At 35.7% G+C, this 27,794-nt stretch overlaps 1 protein-coding gene across 6 annotated transcripts; it reads right to left on the bottom strand.

Moving 5' to 3' along the window:
* Positions 1–27,213, bottom strand: ikzf2 (IKAROS family zinc finger 2). 6 transcript variants are annotated; one of them, XM_023337603.1, is made up of 9 exons: positions 25,711–26,105; positions 25,336–25,432; positions 24,109–24,155; positions 17,629–17,730; positions 13,852–14,040; positions 10,887–11,054; positions 7,128–7,256; positions 5,948–6,073; positions 1–5,072 (listed from the first exon to the last, which is right to left on the bottom strand). In XM_023337603.1, exons 2-9 carry the CDS (start codon positions 25,383–25,385, stop codon positions 4,264–4,266), a joined length of 1,620 nt encoding a protein of 539 aa, XP_023193371.1. In that variant the 5' UTR covers positions 25,386–25,432; positions 25,711–26,105; the 3' UTR covers positions 1–4,263. The 6 variants fall into 6 exon arrangements, with proteins under 6 accessions (XP_023193371.1, XP_023193373.1, XP_023193372.1 ...); XM_023337605.1 differs by lacking the exons at positions 25,336–25,432; positions 25,711–26,105 and adding an exon at positions 27,084–27,213; XM_023337604.1 differs by lacking the exons at positions 25,336–25,432; positions 25,711–26,105 and adding an exon at positions 26,989–27,067.
* Positions 27,214–27,794: the final 581 nt, after the last annotated feature.

The raw sequence follows: 27,794 nt of genomic DNA, 5'->3' as shown, positions 1-27,794 counted from the left end.
TATTTGCATTTATTTATTTTTCAGTCACAGCAAATTTTACTCAGGTTATATGTGAATACATAAGTAATCAGGGCTTCATTTTGTTAAATCTTATGTTTGAGGAGGCATTTATACATGTATTATTATTATTATTATTTTATTGTATTTTTATTAAAGTGCACACCCTCGTATGCATATTATTTATGGAATGCAAAATAATAATAAATAAATAAGGTTATTTAAAATGGGTTCATTTTCTGGATGAAAATGGGGATAGAGACAAAGATGCATCCCCTCTTCAAAACAATGCAATTTTTGAGGTCTAGACATCAAACAGAACTCTACTCAAGTATCCAAAATACAGAAAATACTTTACCAGTTGCAAAGTATAATAACTTCATGTTGAATGTGCATTGTAAAACCAGTGGATGATATAAAATGGATATAAGACGAGCTTATATTCAGTCACTGTTTGGACCTTGGAATTCACAATCACCCAAAAAATTACATTCAGAAATATCAACAGAAATTATGGAGATACACATTTCCCAAAATGCTGTTTTTTTTCAATGCAAAAAAATGTAACTTAAAATGTACATTTTAACTACAAAAGAGGAAATTTTATGTACTGTAGAACAGAACAACAAGACAATGTAATCTTTTTCCAAATTCACAACACAAGTGAAGCAGTAAAACCATTTCTTTAATTAAGGGAAATCATGCCTTAAAATGTACACTGCAATGTTCACAGCTGTGTGTCTTCATATAGTCAATGATGCAAAGTAAAAATAAAGACAATGAGGATAAAAAAGAGCATAGAAAGAAAATACAAGGCTGAACAACTTCCTTCACCACTTTGAGTGTTAAGAGGCACCAGAGAAACTGAAATCTCTGCGCATCTTTCTCGATAAATAAACTACATAAAAAATACAAGGCCTATTCAAATTCCTGAGAGCCCTTACATTAGAAAGTCTGTCAATATGAAAACTCATCAGTCGGCACATGTTCTTGAATAATTTCAATATTCAGTGCCAATATCATTATAATGCACCCAGAACCACTCCTTGTACAATTTTGTAAACATTTGTTAAACTTCAAAACCATACAAAGTTCACAAAACTATTCGTATTAACATTTCAGCAGAAAAATAGACATTTACTAGGCTCGTCATCAAAACTTACAAAAAACACAACATGTAGCATTAGCAATGATTAGAATTTTCAAGTAAAGTCCTCAGTTACACAGAGGGTGAAAGAAGACTTTTTTGTTTTGTTTATATGGCTGCTTGGATAAGACAGACAGGTAGAGTTGTATTATACCTACAAGTTGAGCTTATGAACATAAGGAAAATGCAATTAGCAATACATTAAAAGCTTGTTTTTCCATAATAACCCCTTTCTAAAACATAAACATTTGCAGAAACTAAATGTATACAGTGGTAAATAGACAAAATAATGAAAAGATTGAATATAAAAGCTGCAAGGTGTAAACAATTTCCAATACCAAAACCTTACCATGAGTTCTTATGCTAAGAGGCAACATGTAAACAAGAAAAAAGCTGCCTATTGATTTCATGAATACAGGAAACTTACAGGATTGTTTAAAAAAAAAAGGAAAAGTTGTGTGAAACAAATAATGCTTATATCTTGCAGAACGTCTTACATAAAAATAACCAAACAAGCATATTCATAAGATTATCAGAAAAAAAACACAAAGTTTTGCCTTTTTTATGCTGCTCCATGATTGTTCTATGAATAAACTGCATTGTTTTCTGTTATGCCTGCATTAAAATAGCATTGCCTAGACAGATACATAAAGTGCATGACCATGATCTACTGTACTGAGCACAGTGCTGAGAAGCTATGAAAGGACCAGCTCTTTAACCCAAATTTGCTATGCTTCAATGAACTACAGTAAGAAGTTTGTAGATGGCCTTAACATAATTTTAATACATATTTCTTAGATGATGAAGGGTATAAAAGTTGATATGCTGTAGTTTTTGGAAGTTCCTTTAGATTAGTACTATTATACATAGGGAAACCACACTCTGTTCACTTATCCCCTAGCTCATACTGCTCCTTTCTTGATCTTTGCTGTTAAAGGTCATACATGATTGTAATGGCATATAGCAAGTGAGAAAAGCAAGATTCAAAGTGAAGGAAACTAACATACATTAGTGTGTACTTGCTTATTCGTGAGATGAGGGTTGAAGAGAAGATAAAAGAGCAGCTCCATTAGCAAAAGATAGGCCTAATAAAACCGCAGATGAAAACCAACGCAGCGCAAAACTTTAGCTTCAGCATCAGTAAACCGTTTCTTTGCAATGGTGAGAATGCACAAAAAGGACAAACAGTGCAACCTGCATATATCTACTATGCAACAAAAATACACATTTTATTTTATACTAAGTCATATGGTTTCATGTTTAAATCCAAAACGATTAAAAAGTGAGGTACATCAGAAAGGGTGTCTGTATCTTTGTAATAAATCTTTGTTGCCCAATGGTTTACATCCCTCTCTTACAAGCAAATAGGTAAGTGGCCTTTGCATTTCATTTACTAGCATGTTCAAAAGTAATTTCCTGCATGTAATAAACTGTAATGTGTTTATTATTAAGCCATGTTACATTTATATATTTTAAATATTTGATATTAAGTTTAATTTGATCTTAAAATATCTGGTGTCAAATGTTTAGACATTGATGTAAAGTCTAAACAGTGAACTTGTTCCAAGGCACCCTGTTACACGTAGTAAATAAATTAGAGAGAATGTATAATTTCTGAATGAACAAAACAGGAAATACTTTTATTATGAAAAGCTGGGAATAAAGATACTCCTGATAAAATAATAAAAATTTAGCTAACACCACACATCTGAATAAGTTTTAAGTCTTCAAAGTTAAGTTTGAAGTCTTTGTTTTTGCAACCAAAGTGTGACTATGTTCAAGTCTGAAACTTGAACATAGTCCCCTGTGCCAACAACGAAATATTATTGTGACTGACAGTTACAATAACTGTCATTTTTTTATAATAGTATCTATTTAAAAAGATGATAATTGTTCATATTTGTGAATCTAGCATAGTGCTAGAGTTGCAGCTCTAGCACACCTAAAGGGAAACAAATACATTTATGCGTATTTATGGAGTACTTGGAATGTTATAGAAAAGACTGAAAAGAATAAGTCTGAGATTTGATATGAATATGAATAATAAGGCAACAAACAGGGTACTGTTTACCTTTCAGCATGCTTATCTTCATAGTCTGCGACTCAATCTTGTAAGCGCATGTGTCCAAAAATTCTGTTTTCATATTTTTACAGTATAACTACAAGTTTGGAATGATGAGATTTGGGACCATGAATACCTTGATAATTTAATTTGGACATCACAAACCAGTATTAGGAAAACAAAAAGTTTTAAAATGCAAATATTGAATTGAAATACAAGCTGTTTTTTGAGGTCATGAAGGTTTAAACAGAAATAAAACCATGGTATTAATGTGTAAAGAAGAACAGCACCTCCCAATGTCAGCATAGGATGATAGGTTTGTTGGTTTTTGTCATTTTTCTCTAAGAAGCACATCCAATTACCAAAGTATCCATGGATTAATTCAGATTGACACTGATGTACATGTATAACAGAATATACTTTTGAAATCTGTTGTATAATTTAAAAAACATTACATTTTCACTTCTAAAATGTATTTGATTATGAAACTACTTTGACATTGTGTGGCCATTGTGTTGCGAGTGGGACTGACATGTCTCCTCTCATCTTAATTTAATTAAATTACACCTTTCTCTTTTTGTTCTAAATTTCCACAGTCTCACCAGTAATGTACTGGTGAGATTGGTCTAAGCTACTTTCCATTTTTCTTACATTTTATTGAGTCTTCATGGTACATGACTATGTAACCGTGAGTTTTGCAGCTGAACAAAGTTTAAAACTCAAAAGCTCCAAGAAAGACAATTCCATGTAAAATTAAAATAAAAAACGAGCAAAAAGCTGGCAGCTGCTCTCATAAACAATTAATTGGTTAGAAAAGAGGAAAAAAAAACTTCTTTGTTCTAAGTTAGTTAAATAAGTACAAAATAAGTCTTTGGCCCATACCTTCATGTGATTGTTCAACAGCTCCAATTTACAACCAGTAGCTTAAAAAGTCTTTGATTGTGCTACACTTGCCTACAGTGTCACTGTTTTATGCACTTTCACAGGGAAGGGATGGGTAGCAGGTTAATGCTTGTCTTTTCCCCAAAGCTTCCCGCTTGCTTCCCTTTTGTCTCTTTTAATGGAAAGTGTGCTCCCCTCGAACTATGTGCGAGGAGAACTCATAGCGATCTTTGCTTCGGTGACCACAGATGTTGCACTCCAGGGGATCTCTGTAACCGTGGCAACCCATGTGGATGGTGTACATGACGTGGTCCAGAAAGAGCAGTCGACAGTGCTCACACTGAAAGGCTCGCAGCTCATGGCCGTCTCGAGCGAACACCCGCACCCCTTCATGGCCCACTGGCCGCTCTGTTGCCACACGCATCATCCCTGCTCCCACTCCTGTCCCACTCCTGGGTGACGCATCAATAACTCGCTCACCAGAGCCCACAGCTGGACTGGCTCGTGACCTGAGGACTGCAGCTGCGCTGGAGTTCAGGTACCCCTGCCTTTCCTGAGGGCTGCTTCGAGCCGAGTCAGCCGAATCAACGCCACTGTTGCTTGCTGATTCCTCCTGTGATGCCTGAGGTTGCTTGTTCTGCCGAGTTAAGGACGTAGCGCCATTCGAAGTGGGGTGGCTGGGAAACTCTTGGGATTGGGGTGGATGTGGTGGAAGTGTTTCGCAGTTTCCTGGACGCTCTGGTTGCTGGCTAAATGGTAGAACATGGTGATACAGGGGATTGACAATGGGAACAACCTCAGCCATAGATACAGATGGACCTGGATGGTGGAGCATAGGACGGAGGGTATCTGATCCCAAGTATGTCATGGCATTGTTGATAGCCTGGTCCATCATGTGGGGTGGTATCAATTCAGGATGATTTTCATATTTCAAGCGCATCTCATGATAGCCGATATCAGGGTAGCTGTAGCGAAGCTTTTCTCCTGCAAATAAATACATCATTTAAAATTAATTTTAACAATAACTGACACATACAGAAAAAAAACACATAAATTAAGGGAAAGCTTTCCCTTAAATGACAATCTGGAAAGCCAAACAGTTAGCAAAAATCTGAGTATGGTTTTATATTTCCTTTCTAGACCATCAAACGTGAATTATGCTGCTATTTCACCTCTTGTTTTTCACATTTTGTGCTATATGTTGTTGTCTAATGGGGTGGAAAGCCCCATCCTGCTACTATTGCACTGTTTAACCCCTCCAGAACAGGGATGCGGTAAGCTGTTTTCACTTGTTATAAGTTACAGGTGTATCTAACCACAGAGTGAAAAACATTTCCTTGCCTTTGAGCCCTTTGCGTGCTCAATCTCTTCCTCTAATAGTGGTGCAAATAAAAAAAGAAAACATCTCACATAGATAGGGCTCATAGTTGCTGTGTGTTATAAGGATATGATGTGACACAAAAGCTGGGAAGGAAAAATCTCTTTGAAAATAAATATGTATATATCAAGATTATATTGTTACTACCTTGTTCACCAAATGAAATTGTTGAAATGAGCTGAATAAGAATAAGACTTAAATACATTTCAATAATTCTGACAAACAAAAGCTTAACTGAGTGTGCACTTAAACAACAATTAAAAAAAAACTATTTAACATCCACATTTTAAAATGTTTGTATTTCAGCAATAAAAATGTCTGATGTGTAACTACTGTTGAAGTGAAAAAAATATATATATATTGTCATGCAAGTTGATAGCAGCTAATGAAATGCAAAAGGTTGACATTTATAAAACAGTTCCTCTAAAATAAGCACCACAAATAAAGCTGCTGATATTTGACCTATATACGAAATACCCACCCACAAATTTTTGAGGTGTAGTGCTCTTCCTCTTGCCAACGTTAGTGGGCAGTCTTTCAATGACAGGTGGCCGATCAAAGGCTGGCATACTGCCGGCCTCAGCCATGCCCCCTTTTGGAACGTCACCTAAAGATTTCGGAGGGAATGGTTTAAACAGAGGGACGTTTTAAGTGTGAAATAACTAGGTCACAAAATATTTAAACATTTAGACAAAAATACACAACTTCTTTAACAACTTTTCTAATTTTATTTTTGAAAATCGGATTTGTTTGATGGATATAATTCACAATATAAGAAATTTAATTTAAAAGATTTTTCATTTAGATTAATTTTCATTTACAAACTTTTCAGCGAGTTCCACTTCACACACACACATACTGTATATATATACATATATATATATATATATATATATATATATATATATATATATATATGTATATACTGTATATATATGATTGTTTGTTTGTTTGTTTTTCTTTTCTTTTCAGCCCTCTGACTGTGGACACTCCTTTAATCATTTTAGTCATAATCAGACCTCATGTCGTTATGTGAGAGCAAAGCTAATGTAAAACAGGTTTTCTAACAATTTAAGGAACAGACAAAAATGATTATGGAGTTCAGCATATTAAATAAACAATTAACTAGGTTTTCAGAGTTAGTATTACAAAGGACACATTCACAACACACCTTTTAATTCGGTGCAATTCACTTTCACAATGCGCGTTTGAAAATGTATCAGCCTCCGTGTATAAGATCAAATGCACATCTTATGTGAATTTCATTCATAGATATAAAAGATGGAATCTTAATCTAATATAATAAATAACATTTTACTAAGTTCTGTTCAGCTCTTTATTTATTTAAGTCTTGCTCACTCTCTCACAGCCTGAATGAATTGCAGATAAGAAGACATGTTAAAGTACAGTGTTCTTGTAAATAGCTTCTTACATCTTTGTGCTTCCTCTGACTGCATTTTCAAAAACCTCACTGATTCCGAAAATAGCTTTCTTCATTCAGCAAAAGCTGAATGAAGAAGATAGTGCTTAGAAAGGGTGCATTTATTTATTAGAAATAGAAATGAGCTTTTTCAGTTTCAAACTGGCTGGACACCAGATCAGAATAAACATCTATCAATTCCGGTCATTAGCTGTTTTCACTGTGCAACTCTAACATTTACCTGTGTAAGGGCCTGTGTGGGCACCAGGATCCAAGCTGAGGTAACTGTGACAACGCTCTTTGTGCTCCTCCAGAGATGTCCGTTGTTTGTAACTCCGTCCACAGAAGTTGCACTTGTGTGGTTTGCCAACTGAAATAATGGGTAATCAATAGAGAAATATTTGTTTCAGTTACAGCTGCATAGAGTGTAGAGTCTGGAGCTGCAGCAACAAAGGTATGTGTAATAGTAATACAACTTGTGAATAGTTAGTAGTATAAACCAAGCAAAAGTAATCTTCTGAGGTCATGGAGGTTCCACTACTAGTGTGAGGATTCCACACAACTGTTGCTAGACTGAAACAGAGGCTGTGGGCGACATCAGTAGTTGCGCCATGTAGTTTCTATTTCAAAACACTTTGGTCTGTGCCACACAAAGCAAACTCCCACTGCTGTGGCAGTGCATGAGTAAACAACGGAGTTGATCATGCATCCCGTGATGGTAGGAAAGTAACTCCAAGTTCAACTGCTACAGAGGTGGAGTGTGATTCATTATACCACTTTTGTTTTATTTAGTTCATTCAAATGGAAAGATGAGGACACATTCTTTACATCTTTCTCAGTCACCCAATCTACATTGTTTTAACACATCATATTTTTAACCAGATAGGCAATAAATGGTGAGCTTACTTGAAAGACAAATGCAGCATTTACTTAAAGGTTCCGTTGTAAATCCTTCTTAAAAACTCAGCATAAAAACACAGCATAAAGCGGGGTCTCATCAAGACGAAGACTGCTGAGGCAATAGTTCTGTGTCCTGTATTAGGGTACTGACTCATAAAGAGAGTCAGTGAGTGAAGTAGTGGCCACATACGTCTACTACTAAGAACCAGACACTATGATTGGCTGTGACAGACATTCCCTGGTATAGTTTTTACAGCTACTACTAGAAAATGATGTATGGGTGATCTAGTACTGTGAGAACAGAGAAACCAAGCATGTTTCAGTCTGAGACACTAAGGCAGTAACACATACACATACACGCGCGCTCGCACACACACACACCACATCACATATGCCTGGAGGCAGATTCACCTACTGTCATAGGAGCTTTTTATGTTAAGCAGAAAGGTGTGTTTACTAAAATAAAAATATGATGTAAAGGAAGTGAGTAAGAACTGCATATTACTCTTACAGTAAATCATATTTCTGTTTTTCCCAGATAAATGTCTAGATGGTGGATCTTTTTTTTATAAAAATAAACCCACATGTTACAAAATGACAAAACCATACTATCATTGTTAGTGTTACATAAGCACATGTTTTTTGTTCTATTCCTACTGCAACATAAAATATTGACCACATAGTGGCACTGCAGAATTAATATTTTAAAATAATGAGCTACTTCAAAATGAAAGGTTATCATGGTAATATTTTTCTTTGCTGTGTATCACAATAATTTAAAAAAAATAATTAAAGTTTTGCACATTATTCATCCTTTATTTTTTTGTTTATTTTTTCTCATATTTATATGACCACCCACACACAACCTTGTGCAGATGTTGGAAGGATCTGAAGAACTCACATTTACCTGCTGTTCTTATTTATGCAAATGCTTTAAGCTCAGACTTACTACACTGATTGCATTTGACTAATACATGGGAAATTGGGGTATGTAGTTGCTAATGAAAAACTGCTTCCCTCTCAATACACAGTATTGTCTGTTATTGTCTCACAACGACATTCTTACTGTGAAAAAAGCCACCTTCCAGTGTAACACCCTGTTCAGTCTTCAGTTTCCCTGCTTCACTGAATGTCACTATCTTAACTTTTTCCTCCACTGACTACTCTGTTTTTCTCTCGCTTTCCCTCTTCTTTTTTATGTTCTTTTTTTTTTAGCTAAACCTGTTCTTGCTGGCTGGGAACCAAGTCAGAGCTGTCACCTTTACAAGCCTTTAAAACTAAGCCTGGATAAAGAAAGGATCCAGGATAAATATAGGGGAAGACTGTTACGATTACGCCTCTGGTGAAATGCAAGAGTAATATCTTGTAAACTTATATGTTACAGCCAAAAATCTCAAAGTATATCATGTGAATAACCAACACTATTACTGTAGGAAAAATATATATATTTAAAAAATAAATCTGAATCCAAAATAAAATCCAGAGCAAAGCAAGAAACTGCCTTAAAAAGTTTCTGACTAATAAATAAAGTCAACATATGTGTGAATTAATCTTGTTTTTTCATGGGTCCAGAGGTTAATTAACAACACCAAACATTTGATTAATCTAGGATAAAGCTGCTGAGAAATTAAAGCAGTGTTATGATATAAAACATTATCTCAAGACACGAACATCTCATGGTGCACTGTTGAATAAATCATGCGAAAATGGAAAGAATATAGCAAGAATATAGCAAAACGTCAGATCTTCACAGGGATAGCCTTCCACCTAGACTGATAGATAGATGAGTGAAAGCATTAAGCAGCCATGAGACACATGGTAGAAGAGCTGCAGAAATCCCACAGCTCAGAATCTGACAACAAAACGGTCCCTTATGGAAGTGCAGTGCCAATACAAAAGAAAAACAACACACACATTGTTAAAAGAAAGCCGTAAGTGTTGATGGGGAAGAAGTAAGGGGCTAAATAGGGGTAGAGGGTGCAACAGAATTGAAATTGGGGTAGAGGTTAAACCTCCGGCAGACCAACGACCATGAACATATAATCATTATGGTTTTGTCAAAAACATATTCATGTGTATGAAGAGTCCAGTCAAAGCATAGGTCTCGAGATGTGTGTTTACAAATGCTCTCTATCAGATCTGACAGAGCCTGAGCTATTTGGCAAGTAATAGTAAGTTATCAAAAGATTAATCCCCCAAAAATGTAAAGCTTCAAAAGGTGGTTTTTGACTAATTGAGGCCAAATATAAATTCAATCAACACTTTCCTGATTCATACTTGGAAAAATGCATAATTTTTCTCAACATCACAATAATAAGCGACTTTATCTCGGTGTACACTCCCAGTAAAAAAACGCTCTAGTTGGTGGTTTTAAACCAAACGTGAGATAATTCAGAAGGCAATGCTTTTGCAGGACAGTCAAACGAAATATAAAAAAATATAAAATAAAAATATAAAAACTTGTATTGGCACAGACACAGAAACAAATTTTGCCTCCATCTAAAAGGAGGACTTTGTATGAGTAACCCCCGTGCGGGCATCACTGGCAGAAATGACGGTATTGTCTGACCTTGATTTCAAAGGCGCAATGGAGGGGAGAACACGTCCTCTGATAGGAAAGTGGGTTACAGTTGAGAGAGACTGCTACCACTCCACATATGTTTCTCAACAGTTTCCTCTGTCTATAGAAAAGCAACTGAGAAACAGCATGTCCTTGGAACCTAACCACAAAGCATTCACAACGTCTACAACGTGGACATGAAAAACACAGGTCTTTAACCTGCACATGCCTGTAAGTCACACTAATATATAAGAAGAATATGTGAGGAATGCAAACAAAGATTCAAAATAAACCTGATACTTTCTTTTTCCGAAAAAATCTGGGACTAATAATCTGATGCTCACTAAAATGATTGTACTATACATAATGACCTAAAATGTAGGGGGGGAAATATTAACATTAGACTCTCTAAATATAAAACTACAACTTCTTCTTTTGTTTATCTTCATAGCACTTCTGGTGACACAGCAACAGTCTCTTCTAGGTAGCAGACATGGTTTGGTTAAAAAAGAGAAGCACGCTGGTGAGAACAAAGCTTACCAGCATGAGTACGAAGATGGCCAGTGAGGGCATCACGGCGTCGGCAAGCATAGCTGCAGAAGGGGCACTTGAAGGGTTTTTCACCTGTGTGCAGCTTAATGTGTCGCAACAGGTTCCCCTTCTGGGTGAACGATACACCGCACTGGTTGCACTGGAAAGGCCTGTCACCTGAAGGAAGATGGTGCAGGAAGTCAATACAAGACTTACTATTAGAAGATTTTAGCAAGGGAGCAAGGGTCATGTTTTTTACTTTAAATAGAATAATGTACCTTTTCTAATAGCTGAAAATGTCCTTTATCTATGTGTTACCACTAGCAACTGCTTTATTCTTCATATTTGAGAAGCTAAGCATTTCATCAGCTCTTTTGACAATATATTTCGTTTCCTAGTAAAATCTTGAAGATTTCTAAAACGAAATAAAGAGAAAAATATGTGTGTGTGTGGGGGGGGTATTTTAACCTTTGAACTTACAGAAAATTAAAAGTAAACATTTTAATTCTCTTCACTGACCCCACTGGCTATAGAATTTGACTGAAGCGACAAATACCATTATGGATAGCTAATGATAACTAATCAGTACTATATCTTTATGTCATAATTAGCTTTATACTTCACAAAATCGACCTTTATAGAACTGTGGCAAGAAGAAACCCGCTGTAGAGAAAAGTTTACAGTTGTCACAAGTCATGTTGAGGAAACAGATAACTTGTTGAAGAAGATGTTCTGGTAAGATTACATCCAAACTGGTCATTTGACTCACAGCAGAGAATTAACACTACACATCACCCTGAACACACCACCACCCCATTGAGAAACATGATGGTGGCAGTACCATGCTGTGGGCAATCTAGTCTTTCGGGGGACCACTGAAGATGTTCAGAGTTGACGTGAAGCTAGATCGAGCTAAATGTACGACAGGACAGCAAGAAAAGCTGCTACAAGCTATAAAGAACTTGAGACTTCCAGCCTTCCAGCCGGGCAATGGCCGTAAGCATAAAACCAGCGACACAATAGAATGTCTTGATCAAAGCACATTCATCCGTTACGTTGACCCAGTCAAAGCCCAGATTTAAATCAAACTTAGAATCTCTGAGAAGACTTGATAAGAGAGGTTCACAAATGCTCTACATCTGCGCTGAGTGAGCTTTAGAGATTTTGCAACAATAGGCAAAAAGCTCTATCTGTAGATGTGCATTGCTGATAATGAGTCCCCCCAAAACTTGCAGATGTAAGATGTTTAATGGTGAAAAATGTTGAAAACTATGCCTCAACTTTGTTCCACTTCAAAATTAAACGCTACAGAATAGTACATGTGCAGATTGACAATTGCTGTGGCATTAGATAGTGTTTTCAACAACATGTTTTAAGGTAAATAGACTATAAATATTCACTTCACATCATCTTCCCTAACATATTGATAAGCTTATTTTTTGTTATATAAAAGACAGACAAAATATGGAATAGAACTAAATCAAAAGCAGCTCTTGTTAATATGATTAAGATAAACTGATGCTCATATCAATATTGCCTTCTCTAACAATTGTATTTTAATTCCAAACTGTATTTTAAGCATGTAGTTTTATTGCTTTATATTATGCTATAGTTAGATTAACTATAATCCTGTATTGAATAATTTTTATTGGACTGACCATCTATTACAATAACTCAGTCAAAGCCCAAATTTAAATCAAACTTAGAATCTCTGACAAGACTTCATAAGAGAGAAAATAAAAGGCTGCAGACTCGACTTGTGGCTTAAAGACAAGAGACGTGACTGGTCTCCAGTCCAACACTCGAGTCTTATTAGAAGTTTTTATGTAATAAAGAGTGAAAGGAAGTGTGTATGTGAGGTACAGATTGCAGCCGCTGAGCATGCTTTACTGTGGAACTATGCTCTTGATTATTAGCCAGTGATGTTTTCTTGATTATGGGATTTTAATGACTCATAACAATCTGTTCATGTTAGCTGTGACTTCACAATAATGTCCATATAAAGGTCTCTTTAACTTAAGACTGTATTAAATGGCATGGATCAGAATTTCAGAACAAAGTAAATTTAACTCAACTCTGACATATTGCAGCAACGAAGTTAGCAGCAACACTACAAAGATACTTCCAGCTGATAATATCAAAATTAAATTGTTTCCTGTTTCATTAATTTAGAATTTCAACACTCATTTATTTACCTATTACACTTTTCCTAATTTATTATGTCGTAATTTATACCTTAAATTTAAACATCTTTGCTGTTTGATGTTTAAAACAGCAAAGATGTTTAAAACTTTTAAGTTTAGATGTCCAAAATTGCTTCTGACATTTAAAAATATTCTCTAGCAAAAACCAAAGAGACAAGAACTGTTCAAACCCTGAATTAGAGCAATATCTAATGAAGGAGTGGACAATACAAAGACAGCCATAAGCTGGTGTTAGCTGACTCATTGCAAACACAAAAAGCACTTTGTTTTGATTCATTCAGAAATTTGTCATTAACATGTTTTAGTTTTCTTAGAGCATAAATGCCTATTTTTGCTTTTAACAGGGTAAATGTTACACATGTATTTGACGAAACTGTTGGGCGTGGTCAATACATTGTCTTGTGCTAGCTGTAAATCTTTTGATCAGAAGCCAGTTGGAAAAAGAGAAATCTGATTTAAGTGCGATGACAACCAGAGGAGTCATGGCGTCAGTTGGAAACAGGTTGTGGAAGATTCCAAGGATTTTTTTTTTTTCCTTGCTAATCATTTCAAAGCAAAACTGTTGTGTTCAGAAAAAAAAAAGAAGAAAGAAAACTCCACCCACTGTCGAGGAACAAAAAAAATATATAAAAGAAAAGGCATATGACTCACTGTCACAAGTTAACTACAAAATCTCCTGCCGAAACCTACATTTTTTTATAAAAACATCTGAATCATATCACACATCCGTATATGCAAATGCTTTTATTCCATTTAGAAATAATGCATACCATTTTGCTGTCGAATCCCTGCATCTGATGGTGCATTTGGTCCAGACCCATCTTGTCCATTGTGTGGGCTGCTAGTCGTAGATTCCTCCGGTGTTGCTCCTTCATCTCCTGGGTGACCCATTTCTTCAGGTGCTGTGCTGCTGTTGTCACCATCTTCCACCAGATCTTCCTCTTGCTTTATAGCCACTTCTGTAAAAATTTAAATATGTGATTCTCTTGACCTGCTGAGTCCGTAATATGATGTGATCGTGCAATAATTACAAGAATCATTTACATTATCTCACAAAGTGGCCTTTTTATTGCATGAACATATAACGTCATTTGATTTAGGTTAGAGAACTCCAAATGGCCAAAAGGTTGAATAAGTCTAATGGTTTAAAGTTTTTGTGCTGATGTGATAAAACAAAATTATTAATATACATTAAATGTTTAAAAGGGGATATTAATATTGTAATGTGCAGTAATGTACAGAATAGGATGATCTGGTACCAAGAATGGAGAAGACTGAGTCAAATCAGAGAAAAAAACAAAACAGGATGGTCTGGTTTCAAGCTGTCCCTGAGGAGAAAAGGAGTGTCAGAGGCACATTGCTGGCTGCTGCTGACTACCAATGGGAGATACAATGGAAGACAAGGGTAAAAGATTGTGCAATACATTTAGTGCTTGTGCGCAAATGTGTGTGTGCAAAAATTTGTGCCAGTTTTGGGCTACTACAGCTTACATTAATTGATATTTCTGAAAAATACCAAAAGAACATAGAGCTGTGCCTAGCTTTATTTACTAATCCTACATTAGATTTTATTGTTTTTCTTTAGGCCCTCTTTAATTAGAAACAATGTCCAGAGAGAAAAATATTTTTTAAGCACAAACTGCCACAAATCACTGATCAGAAAATTTCAAGTTCAGTTATTGCAGGATGTCTAGTACTAAAAATTGCCAGATTCTACTCATGACCCAAATCTCTAAAAAATATGAACAGATCTGAAATTCTTGTTTCATTTGATCCTCCATTATGATCCTCATAAATAAACCGATAAACAAATAACATCATACAACAGGTTTTTCCAGAATATTACATTTAGCTCCTGTTCATTGCTTTGATTCAGTTTCACAGTGGTAAAAACATTCCTGTAGAGACATTTTTAGTTTTGACCTATTGATTTTAGTATTTGTGATAAACCCGAGAGCCAAAAGTTATTTTCCCAGTATTACATAACTTGATGATCTGTCTCATCAAGTAGACTTGACTTTGTTCCCATACTACTAAGTTCCCATGTTCTTGTGTAACTGAATATTTAAGGAGTTTTTTTAAAGTCAGCACTACAAGTGTTGTCTGTTTTAAAATATGAAATGAACCCTACGTTTGGACAAGAAAAAAAAAAAAAAAACTCAAGCTCGCTCCAACCGCACCTTACTAATCCTGACAATCCTGTTTTGGGATTTTACAGGGGAAATAATCACAGTGAGAGTCTGTGTAGCTGTTGTTTCATTAAATCCTTCCATTTGACTGCTTTCATCAACCGACCTCTCAATCTGTGAAGAAAAATCCTGACAACTTTGTGCTTAGCAGAAGAAATGTACAAGTTAGGGGATTCTATTTTATAGACTTGTGGAAATTTGTTTCATTAAGAAGTAATATCCTCCAAGCTTTAACTGTATGTTTCACTTATCCTAGTGCCCAAGTTGAAACTGAGCCTCGTCTTTGACAGCTGTATCCTGGCAACACGGACAAGACCTAAACGTCCTTGTTACTCAGCTCTGTGTGTCTACATCCATTTTTTCCATTGTGGGAGACTGGAATGTACAGAGCAGTCAGGAGAAGAAATTATTTTGATTTCATTAGATGTGACAAAAGGAGTAAGTAAATTAACATATATTTAACTACTTCTTTTAATTACAATATTGTATTGATGCTTTACATGAGTTCCTAATAATTTATCTCTAAAGAACAGGAAGGGTGATCATTATTGATTGAGTGGTTGACTGACAGCATCAAAACATTATGAATAAAGAAGACATTCTGTCACCATTGCCATCCAATCTGTCATCCACCCTAAAGGCTGTAATTTTACTCTTCTACGCATCAGTAAATGGAGGGCAGAATATATAATCATCATAGAGGCTCCGTTTAAGCTTGCAAGTTTGGCACTGAGTTTTTTTGTTTCTTTTTTTTAATCTATTACAGTTTCTCCCTGGGGAAACCTTATTCCAGCTCTCCTCCAACCCTCTTAAAGACTTGTGGGAAAGGTTTCTGTTATATTTCTACAGTTGCTTAATTTTACTTTGTTTCCCCTTTACTTAATTTGCTTGTTCACGGTGACATTGCTACAGATAATCTAGGTTTTTTGGTCAGGACACTAACTGCAAACCAAATGACACTCTGGACTATATTTTACCCTGAGGTTCAGAATGGTATACTTTTGCAAAAATTGTTTTCATAAAGCCTACTGTATCCATGCTAAATTGTTAATATTATGTAATGTAATTGTTTGCATTTTACAGTTCATTATCTGAGAAAATATGAACAATGGCACATTTTTGTTCTGTGAAGTTTTGTACAACACCATTTGCTATAATCATTTATGTTTGTCTTATATTTTATTTAAACTAAAAAGCCTTGTCCATTGTGTAAAGAGCAATTATTTGAATATTTTTCTTTTAATATTTTTCATACATTTCTTTCATTTTTGACAATCTTAATGGTCCAATGGGGAGTCAAGGAAGCATAATTATATTTGGAATTTATGCTACCTGCTATATGTTTTCTGAATGACAGTAAAATGTCTACTCTATTCACTACAGACATGCCTACAGATACATATGCATCTCAATAATAACTTAAATATTATTGAGAAGTTAATTTATTTCTGCATTTACCTCACCAAGAGAAATTAATTTTACAGATAATTACACAGACTGAAGTTTTCTGCTATGATATTTTCTGCTTACATCTAATGGAAGCATGACATTTAACTTTGAATATTAGAAATTTACATCATACATCATCATTCAAGTGGAATGGATGAACAGATGCTGAGATGCACATGTAAATAAAATTATGTAAAAGCATACATACTTTTATTTTACATTTTGTCACGTTAAAATCACAAACTCAATGTATTTTATGCCTGGATTTAAAGATTTTAGCAAAATAAAAATCTGAAAACTAAGCCCCTCCCTTACTCTCATACTCTTGAATAAAATCCAGTGTAGCCAAAGACAGGAAGCTGGGGGACGAGATCTTGAGCGTGTGATGCCAAGCTGCAATGTGTCTATAAATAATTAGTTGTTCAATAACTAATTATTTGTATTTGCAGGAAGAATAATCTTCAAAGTATTGCCTCAATGGGGCTAAATGTAAATTCACACAAAACGTTTCCAATCTTTGAAACCTGGTTAACACTTTCTTTAAACCTTCCATTTATACACTACATTGTGTTGATCAATCAAGCAATAATCCCATTTAAGGAATTCACATTTCATGTTGAAACAATGTACAAAAATTCAAATTCCTTTAAGAGGCACCATACAGTTTACAGTGACATAATCCACGGTAAACAGCAACACATTTGTTGAACCTGGCAGCTATTTTTTTTTTTTTACCATGTTTATATTTGTGAAAATAACGCAAGGCTAATTTCTGAATATCTAGTCAGCACTATTAGGCATACATATCAAAAACAACAACAGCAGTGTCAATAAGTAGAATGCATTTGGGTTGTGGAGTGGCTTTGGAAGAATGCAGCACTATTATGTACAGTATATATATTTACTAACCATTGGGGGAATTAGGACCCAGGGGATGTGCTGGTACATTAGGTGGTGACATATCCACCACCATTCTCGAGTCCTCCTTGCCGGAAGAGCATTGGCCGTTACCTGGGAAACAAAGAGAAAGCAATCTTTACCAAGCATTGAAACAAAGCACACGTTTAGAAAAGAAAAAAAAAAAAGAAGGAAAAGAGACCTCAGTGCTTTGTGAAAAAAAAAAAATCCATGTTATTAAAGTGAGAATTCAGGGGTCTTGGAAAAGGCCTGCATTATTATGAAACACATTTTGAGTCCTTAGAAGCTCAAATTACAGGTTTTTTAAAGGATGAGATTTTTATACGCTGTTACCTAAACAATTCCAATTCATTTGTTATTGTGAAAACAATTCAACTGATAACGCAATCAAGTAAAGTGACGACGTAGTAATGTGTTAGGGAGCACATTCTCCTGTACACAGGCAGAGTCCTTTCTCTGTTTGTCTAATAATTCCTCATTCTTACCAGATCTGCCTCAGAGTCTATGTGGCACACCAGTGTACATAAGTATACTGTTTTTATGCAACAATAGAATCCTGATGTCCATCAAATGCAGATCAGATTGCATCCTCTCAGCAGTCTGTACAGAACCCTGGCTATGGATAGCCCAGTGTCCACTCAGAGGGAGAGCACACCAATCCCTTATCCCCTTACACCCCGGCCCCGTCAGGGTCATTGAACAATGCAGTGGCAAAAGGTGAACACTATCTCTGACCCAGGTGTCAAATCCCAAAGGAAACATGGTTAGCCCATCAGTTTTTAGACCTGTCTTAGCAGACAGCACTAAACAATAGAAAACACAAGAAAAAAAGAAAGTGAAATAAAGGAGCCAGTGTTGCTTCTGAAAGGGTTCCTTGTAATGCCTTATTGGTCTATTTCTGAAATTATTCATTTTATAAGAACAAAAAGAATCTGCACTAAGTTATCTCTAGTAATGGCCGGTCATATGTGCTGTCAACGTCTTTTGTGGTCTTGGTGCACTCTAACAACAGCCTCACTGAGTGGGGCATACTGGGAGACGTTGTCCATGATACAATCCCTCAGCCTAAGCTCGGGTTGCACAGTTTGGGGTTGGAGGAAATCTCAGGTGACCAACCCTGGCTATCCCTTGGCAATGCTGTCCTCGAGTGGCCCAGATTTGTCAAGATGGATTTTCCATTAGCTTTTGGTAACAGATGCTGACAGATGCTCATAGCAATGGCTTCGCAGGCTAGGGTCTATAGTAACAACTTTGAGATGTTAGAGTTCAGCATGGAAAATAAAAATCAGTTTTACTTTTACTACACACCTATAAGAAGGAACATGTTAAGACTCATGTCCCTAGAACATCACTGACAGTAATAACTTTTACTTGCTTGGGTAGACACAGCTGCATGACCATTTTATTCATACGGTGTTGTGAATGATAGCACCACCTCTTTAGGATTTTCTTCTTTTTTGATTCTTGAGATACACTTACATTTTTAAATCATTAAATAATTTTTGACAGCAAGACAAAAATACAAAATGCAGTATTTAAATAATATTTTGTTTATTACGGAAAATGATATCGCAACCAATCTGGTTATATGTAGAGAAGTAATTGCCTCAAAAACCTAAAAAATGGCTGTGTCACCCTTGTGGGCAACATCTGCCATTGACATTTACAATAAATAGCAGTGAAACTTTTACAGTACTAAAGAAGAATTGAGGACCACTTCCTTAACAGAATTAGTTTAATTCAGGAACAGTTCACGATCGTGAATGTTCACAGGCAATGTGAGCATTCCATAGCACACCAGCATCATTGATCTGATGCTGGTCAATGATCAGCATCAGACAAAATGATCTTAAGCTTAAAGTGACATACTTCAGGATTTTTTATTTTTTGCAGAATTCATTCTTCCATCAACTGCAACAAGTTGTGCAGGTCCTGAAACAGCAAAGTCTTTCCAGACTAATAAATGCCAGTGTTTAATTTCTTCAGATTGGGGCATGGTTTTCCTCTATTTCATGCTATCAGAGAAGATCTGTATAGGTGATTTCTTAATTTTCCATGTCTTACAGGAATCACGTCTTGATAAAGTTTCTGAAATTGAACTAAAAAAAGAGTTAACTGTGATTATATTTTCGGAAAGGCTTAGGTTTTTCCCTTGTTAAAAAGGAATAATTTGAAAACTGCTTATTGAATTTACTCAGTTTGTTTTTCTGATATTAAACTTTGACCATTTAAATCAATATGTGATCAAAATCACAAGAAATCTGTAAGCGGAAAAGTACTTGGTCACAGCACTGTAAAAGCTTTATCTGCTTCACTGTCTGAAGATAAAATGGGATTAAAAAAATAACAGCCCACAAGCTTAAGGTTTCATGGACTGACTCAAAAAGTTGCGTTGGTGTCCTGCATTTACTGAGTCAAACCAAAATTAACCATAAGATCAGAATAACAAAGAGATAAGGCTTGCCGGGGAAAAGGTTATTTGAGTAATGCACTAAATTTGGACGATTTTATGTGCAAACGGAAAGGAAACATTGTATACACGCGAAACTTGTAGGTGTAATTTTTGCTGACTTCATTACTGACACCAAATAGTAAGTCCAGTCATCCTTTCAGAAACCCAGGAAGAGCAAAGACATTTTCTTTTCAAAATCATGCATCTGTACAAGTATGTCTATGAAGCATACGTACCCTTTGGAAATATGTCACTCTATATCTGCTCAGAAGATGTTAGGAAAATGGCTCAAAACCACAAACAACATATCAACAAGTACACCATCTGATTCTTTTCCATAGCAACAAGGGCATCCGATTTGATGAAACGTAGCAGTTGTTTTGCTCTTTTTGGAACAAACTGAATCTGTGTATGAGACTAGACCTAGAAACCTCCTACAGTTCAGCTTAAAATGTAACCTATTATTAAAGAGGTCATGTCATGATTTTAGGGTATTTCCCCTTTTCACTGTTTCATATATAGATTGTGCATCTGTAAAAGACAAGCGACCATGAAATCAAAAGTCCACATCAAAGGAGATTGATATATATTTTCTTAACAACAAATTCTAAACTTTTCAGGTGCCAATTCACATATCTATTGGTAAACACTGATTTTTAATGTATCTTTCACAATTATAGCTGGGGTATGGTTTTATATTATTATTTTTGTAATTTAAATATAATTTCTGAAGATGATCTCAAAATCTCACCCTTGATTCCAAAAGCAATGGAACTTAGCAGCATGAAAACTACTGTTAAAGCTTTGCTTCATAAATACGTCAACACTACCTCCTGAGCCACATTTCCATTTGTCAAAAAAACTATTTAAAACTATTTAAATATGAATGTGTGTCAAATGATTAATGGATCTACTAAATTGCAAAAAAAGACAGTAAGTTAATTTCTCCAAAACACAGTTAAAAGTGCGAGTAATTCCCACGGGTAATACAAACTACAAAAAAAATGAACAAAATCAACACGTGAGACGATGAAAGAAACGAGGTAAGAGAATGATTCTGTGTGAGTGTGTGAAAGTGTAGTGCGGGAGTAGAAGTGCAAAAAAAGAGGCATGACTTTCAGGAAGAGTATTAGAACAAGGACTGATTAAAGAGAAAATAAAATGATTAAATGATAAAAGCCTTTTGGACTCTCAAATATTGGTTATTCAGCAGATTTATAAAGAAACAAGTTTTAACTGCACTAGTTATAATTTGAACAAAGAACAATACTATAAGTCAGCTACAGCCCGTTCATGTAATAGCAATCTTTACAGTTGTTTTTTTTTTCCTTCTTCTTTTTATCTTTAAGTACATCTTCTACACCGTCTATAAAGCCATCAGAAATTGAAACCAAAAATGATGAATCCCATATCTAAATATTCACTGTCTGGTTGCATGTCTCATTCCGCTACTCTGACTCATAGATAATGTTACCATCACTTACATAAAGATCAAATAAACATACAAATTTCCACTCAGTTGACCTTGCATGAGTTTGATTCGATTCGATTCTTGAACTCCAAACATGACATGTCACAGTGTGGTAGGATGCATCTTCCAGTCAACTGTAAACGTAATGATGTCTTCAAGCATAAAATGATTCTGTACTGTACAATATGTCTTACTGTTATGCAAATTAAGATTTGTCCTACTTTTCAGCAAAACTCAATTGAACATAGAATCAGGACACAAGTGTCTCTACAAATTTAAAGTCCCATTTGTCAAATGTCCTTTTTTTCCCCTCTTTTGTGTCTTGCCATGGGTGTGTAGGTAAACAGTATGGTGGGCCGGTCTGCCTTGCGATGTCAGGGAAATTTTGCTCTACAAAGTGGGAAAATCAAATGTTCCCACTGTTCAACATTAGAGTTGACTGATTTAGTGGCCTGTTCTGCCTTGACTGATTCAGGTAAAAAATTGGACGGGCACCAAGAAACTCCTGAAAAGGTATAACTATCATTTAAATCATAAATGTAACATATTCCTTTTCTGTGTTTCAAAGTCGTTAAAAATCCTAATGCTGTGAAGTATGTTCCTGGCTGCATGACATTTTCCTTACATTTTAAAGTCATAGGTTGTCTTGCCTTTTTAAACACAAGTTAATCATTTCAGCTGATAGGTTCAACCCCAAGCTTTTGTTGCATTAAAAATTTGGGCCTTTTACTTAACTCATCATGAAACATAATTGGATCGTCATAATCTTCATGGATTAATTGATTAACTGTTTTAATTACTTTTTCCACTGTTGATTCCATATGAACATCAATAAAAGAATGCAGACAGCAGGCAGTGTCAGATGTAAAGCCAACAAATTTAAAATAATTTTTAATTATTTCATTTATTATTATTACATAAAAACCACACAACGCTGAATCCACCAGAGCACAGTGTTGATGGCAGCACTGCGCCCCCCAAATAAGGTTACCAGTTGATCAATATTCAGATCTAAAGTTGTGCCCGTTGTTGGTTTGTAAGATTGTAACTTTGGTGTGCTCTTTTTTATTACGTATTATGATTTTCACATCTGTTGTCAATATAGATTATTTTGTCACTATACTGTAATGAAATTATATGTCTATACTGCACATCCCTATGGTTATTCAATGAGGAATAGTGGCAAAATAAGTCCAAAATATACAATATACAAATATGGTAATATTTGAGGTCAATATAAAGATAGAGATGCAATAACTAACATTTTTTGAGGCTGTCTACTTTGTTTCCATATGACAGATAATATATATACAATATGAAAGAGAGATTTAGCTACAATAAAACACGTGACCCGTGTCGAAGACATCAACCTTGAAAAGTTAACATATAGCTTGTTGAATTTAATGTAGAACTGAAAAGAATTCTGTATGTCTAAAGGTATTAGTGTGTAGGAAAACAGTAGTGATGTAAAATAAAATGTCACATTTGACATTACATTCTATAATATGCATTGTGTACTGAGAATCTAAGGCCCTGTTTACACAACAACGATCCAACAAAAATTGAATTTTTGTTTCATTTCTGTTATTATATTTACATGAAGACGTTCTAATTACAATCTTTGTTAACACAGCAACGGTACACATCGAAAACGTGATGGGGAAACACGAATTGTAGTAACACCAGCATTGTCAGTAGTTTCTTCTTCTTCTGTGGATTGTAGGAAGCAGCTATGTTTTGCATCATTCTATGGATGAGTTAATGATTCCCTGACAGAAAAGATCCATTTACTCCGTTTACAAGACAACAGACATCGGTACGTTTCAGAAACATTGCACTCTGGAACCCGTTTTCAACCTGTGCCGTTGTCAGAGAAAACATTCGGTGGTTTCATGTAAATGTACACTACAAACACAACAAAACTCTTTTTTTTTCACCCGAAATTGTTGTCGTGTAAACAGGGCCTAAAATTCTGGGCTCCTTATGAAAGTATGCTATGATCCACTATCATGCTAACTGCTACATGTTCTATGTTTAACAATCAACCCACAGATGGATGAAGAAAGGAAGAGGCTCCATTTCTCCTTCCACCTCCACTGGCCCGCCTGCCAAGTGTTCCTACAAACACAAACCCCCAATGGAGACCCAAAAGTCCCCACTGATGTCATCAACAAGATACTACCTGTTTTTGAAAAATGCACACCAAAGCAAAAATCAAGGGGGGGGGGAAGAAATTCAGAGACCTACCCAAAGGAAACCAACAAAGGGCAATGGAGTACCACAAAGCGCATATCCAGCATCTGCTGCATTCAACAGGATGTGCTAATGCATCATTTTCTCTACCTTTAGGGCTGAACAGGAAAAAGCCTGCACTTAGGGGAAAATCCCTTAAAATGTTTGTCGTGTTGTGATTGCAAATATATTTTGTTCTTATTTTCAAATCAGCACTGTATCAGAATAATCTACATAATGGATAATAGACATTTGAATAGAATCATGTATAACCTTTGCATGTTTAACGTGTTATGTAAATGATTTATGGACTTACTAGTAGAATAGTCTTCAGAAGTTTCCATTTCCATTTCTTCAGAGGTTCTGTAAAATATAAAATAAATAGTTAAATATTTGATCATTTTTACAAAAATGCTATTGCTACTTTTGTAAGAATACAAATATTACATACAAAAATCATGCATATGCATTTTTTAAAATCTAATTCAGAGATCAATTCAGTTTGCTTATATAGTACCAATTCATGAGAAAGGTAATCTCAAAGAACATTACAAAATTAACAGGCTCAACTCATTTTCAGAAATATATAATTAAATCAGTACAATTAAAATACATACATTCTGGTCCAATCCTATTTATAGTGCAATGCTGCAAATTTTGCAGAAAGAGATGTATCAATTACACTAATCTCAAGTGTAAATGAACAGCAGGAGGTTTGTTCATTTCTTGCGGTAGAACGGCGATAATGCACGTTAACAAATGAAGTATCGTCTGAACTACATTAAACTTGAAAAAAAAAAAAAACATTATATTTCCTGTTTGTTACTCCGATATGTGTCCTTAGTTAAGTTATTGGTTTGACCATCTGACGGTTTCTGTAAATTTCCATGAATGCACACACAAAGTGTCGTTGCTTTCAACTTTACAAATATGGGTAACTGATGAGTAACTGGGTAACAAGCAGGAGAAAAGCTGCAAATTAAAGTTGTTTTTCCAAGTCTGTAATTCCTAAATAGCAACAGGTGAAGGAAAGTCATAAAATATTTTGAGTTTAACTTTATCATGCTGTCAACAACATTAATACAATTATTTTTTTTTTTTTAAATGAGAAATTCAATTGTTTTGAAGAAGGCCTCTCTGTACTTAATTACTTAATTACAGCAAGTTTTACAAATAAATTACTATTACTCCAAACATCATTTGTAGAATTTATTGTGAAAATCTGTTTATACATCATTAGACTCACAAAAATGCTATTGCTTTTTAGTAATAAACTGCAAAATTTAAAGTTAATTAAAGAAATACACTAATCACTCAGCTCTTACAGTATGGAAACCAGCCGAATGCGTTAATAAGAATTTCCTCCCACAGGCAAACAAGTTGTGTTTCTTAATTATAATTTTTCTGGTCTCCATAACCAATTTGTATTGCATCACACCATTACTACTGGTTTCCTTGAAGGGCATAAAAACTTAACCCTTTATTAATTAGAAGACAACAACATGACGACATCTAAGTCAGGACTGAATGATTCACAACTTACACATTTTCTTGCGTTTCTAGTAGCAATCTTGTTTGACACAGATGAACCATTTGTCATTTTTCTCATAGTTTGAGCGAGTTTCACATAAAGAGCGACGCTGTGTAGTGAAAGTACCAATTTAGCAAAGAAATAGTTTCAGATTCATTGTATTTCTGTACATGAAACACTTACATGACAGGAAAACTGAAAGTTTAAAGCAAAAGCATGCAATAAATAATAGAGTTGGGTTCACAGGGTTGCGTTCAAGTAAGTGGCTCTACTATGCACCAAAAAAAAAGTAATACAGAGAGAGATAGAGGGAGGGGTGGTGGTACGTTGTCTCCACCTCCCTACAAATGAATAAAAATAAAAATAAATTGTAAAGTTCAACTTTACCTAATTTATCCAGGGAGGTTTCAGGAAGATATAGAAACTTATTTCCTCCAGATCAACATGTAACCATCCGATAAGAAAACAGCTCTAATGCTCAAGCTCAGAAAGGCAGCGAAAAGTTCAAGAGGTGCGCATCTGCAGTCTCCTACAGGTGACTGTCGCTGTGTGAAAGCCTCTGAAGTGCGTGCCCCCTCCTCCCTGTCGAGTTTTCCACTTTAAAAGCGACACCAACGCCGTCTTATCGACATGTACATTCAACTCAGCTCGAACTTCAGCGGATCGTTAAAAAAAAAGTGACGCGGCTTATGACCGAACGGTTACATGGCGAGCGTTTACAGCAAGAACAAAGAAAAGGGAAGACTCAACAGGTTGGTAAAGGGAGCGAAAGAGAGAGGGATGGATCAAACTGGATCCACCGGTTCCTAAGGAATTAGCCATAGCGACAGGGAGCAGCCAAGCTATTTTCAACAACCGAGGCACTGGAAATCCGTGGGCAGGCAATGCTGAAAGCTACTGTGGAGATGTGACTCAAGGTCGAACCGGTAGAGTCGCAAGCATTTTAATTGCTCCTGAAGAGAGAATGTGATGTAGCCTAATGGCAGTAGCTATAACTCGTGGACATCACTTTTGAAAACATCACAGTCACAAAGCAACTAACTTCTCCATCACACAGCAATAAAAATTATTTAACTTTCCTTTCCTTATTGAAGACTATAGGCCTATGCCACTTACAATTTCCTAGTGTGAATGGTGCTTATTGAAAGCCAATCACAATCAACAATTTTATCAACAGGAACAAAAAAACCATGAAGCATAGGAATTGTTGAACGATGTTTAGGCATAAATATTAAGGACATAATTTGTTTACCTGAAGAAAAGCTCTTCAGCTACCAGCAGAGTATAAGGCCACTTTTGTTGCCATTGAGGTAACGCGTGTTTCTCCTGTTCAATGTTTTTTTTTTTCTTTCTTTCTGCCTGTGATTCCTGCATGACTTGGGAGCTGACTGACAGCTGCAGTTCAACAGGTTATCCGATCACCGCTGTCTTACAGCAGAGCCAGTCTGCTTTTCCATTCATCACACAGACGCTCCTTGTCTGCCTTTTTTGCTGCAGACATGCGCCGCCAGCAGCTCTCAAACGTCTGTGGCCAATAATACAGTCGCAAGATAGACACTGAATGGACAGACGAGTACATACTCCGTTTAAAGCAGGAAACCGATACGCGCTCCTAATTGTCTTTAGCTTTGTTTGTTTGTTTGTTTTTTTGTTTTATTAAATTACCTTAAACAGGAAGGGCTTATTTAATATTCCCGTGGACTTGCACTCTGATCCACAATGACAGTCTAAAATAGAATTTATTCTTGTCCGATATTCACCATGCCGCCCGAAGTGAGAGGTAGTTGGTTCCGCAGCAGCAGCAGCAGCAGCAGCAGCAGAAGCAGCAAAAGCAACAGTTGTTAAATCCACCACTTCCTCCTCCATCTCCTCGCTCGGTGGCCGCACGCGTTGCTATTCTGGGATGTTGGTCTAACACATAGAAACGGATCACACCGTGTGGACAGTCTGCCTCTGCGCTCTTCTCGCCAGTCGGTCAGGTTACAAGTGCCCTCTTTTTTTTTTTTTTTTTTTTTATTTGTTTTTGTCCACAAAATGATGCTTTGTGTTTTATTGTCCCCCAGCAGCCGATATTTTGATGTTAAACTCTCTTATTAAAAAATACTGACAAATAAATAAATAAATAAATTGGCGAATATTGTCTGAAAATTGATAATGTAGGTGATAGGTAGTGACGTACTGGTCAAATTTTAATTTCTTTTTTTTATATAATGAATCCATATATAGTCGAATGTCTTCTGTTATATCTTCTGATCTCAGTTCTGCTATCAGGTTTAAGAACTAATCAATGTAATCCATCTCTTTTATTACTCAAGGTGTTTGAAGAAAGAAATCATTGATTATGGCGCTGTGAAAAACATATGTTCCACCTTACAAAATTTCCCCTAATTTTTTATTTTTATTTTTTGTCACACCCAACCTAATTGTTTTCAGACAGTTACTGATTACTGCCAGACCAGACAACATTCATT

This window comes from Xiphophorus maculatus, chromosome 7, assembly GCF_002775205.1.
Source record: "Xiphophorus maculatus strain JP 163 A chromosome 7, X_maculatus-5.0-male, whole genome shotgun sequence".
NCBI classification, from domain to species: domain Eukaryota; kingdom Metazoa; phylum Chordata; class Actinopteri; order Cyprinodontiformes; family Poeciliidae; genus Xiphophorus; species Xiphophorus maculatus.
This window is presented reverse-complemented; position numbering and strand designations above follow the sequence as displayed.

Coding starts and splice junctions, on each gene's coding strand:
- ikzf2 (XM_023337602.1), bottom strand. CDS start 26,697: ATGCAGGAATCACAGGCAGAAAGAAAGAAAAAAAAAAACATTGAACAG. Junction 24,156..26,575: donor GCTGAAGAGCTTTTCTTCAG/GTAAACAAATTA, acceptor TATATTTTACAG/AACCTCTGAAGAAATGGAAA. Junction 7,257..10,886: donor CCATCTTCGTACTCATGCTG/GTAAGCTTTGTT, acceptor CCATTATTTCAG/TTGGCAAACCACACAAGTGC.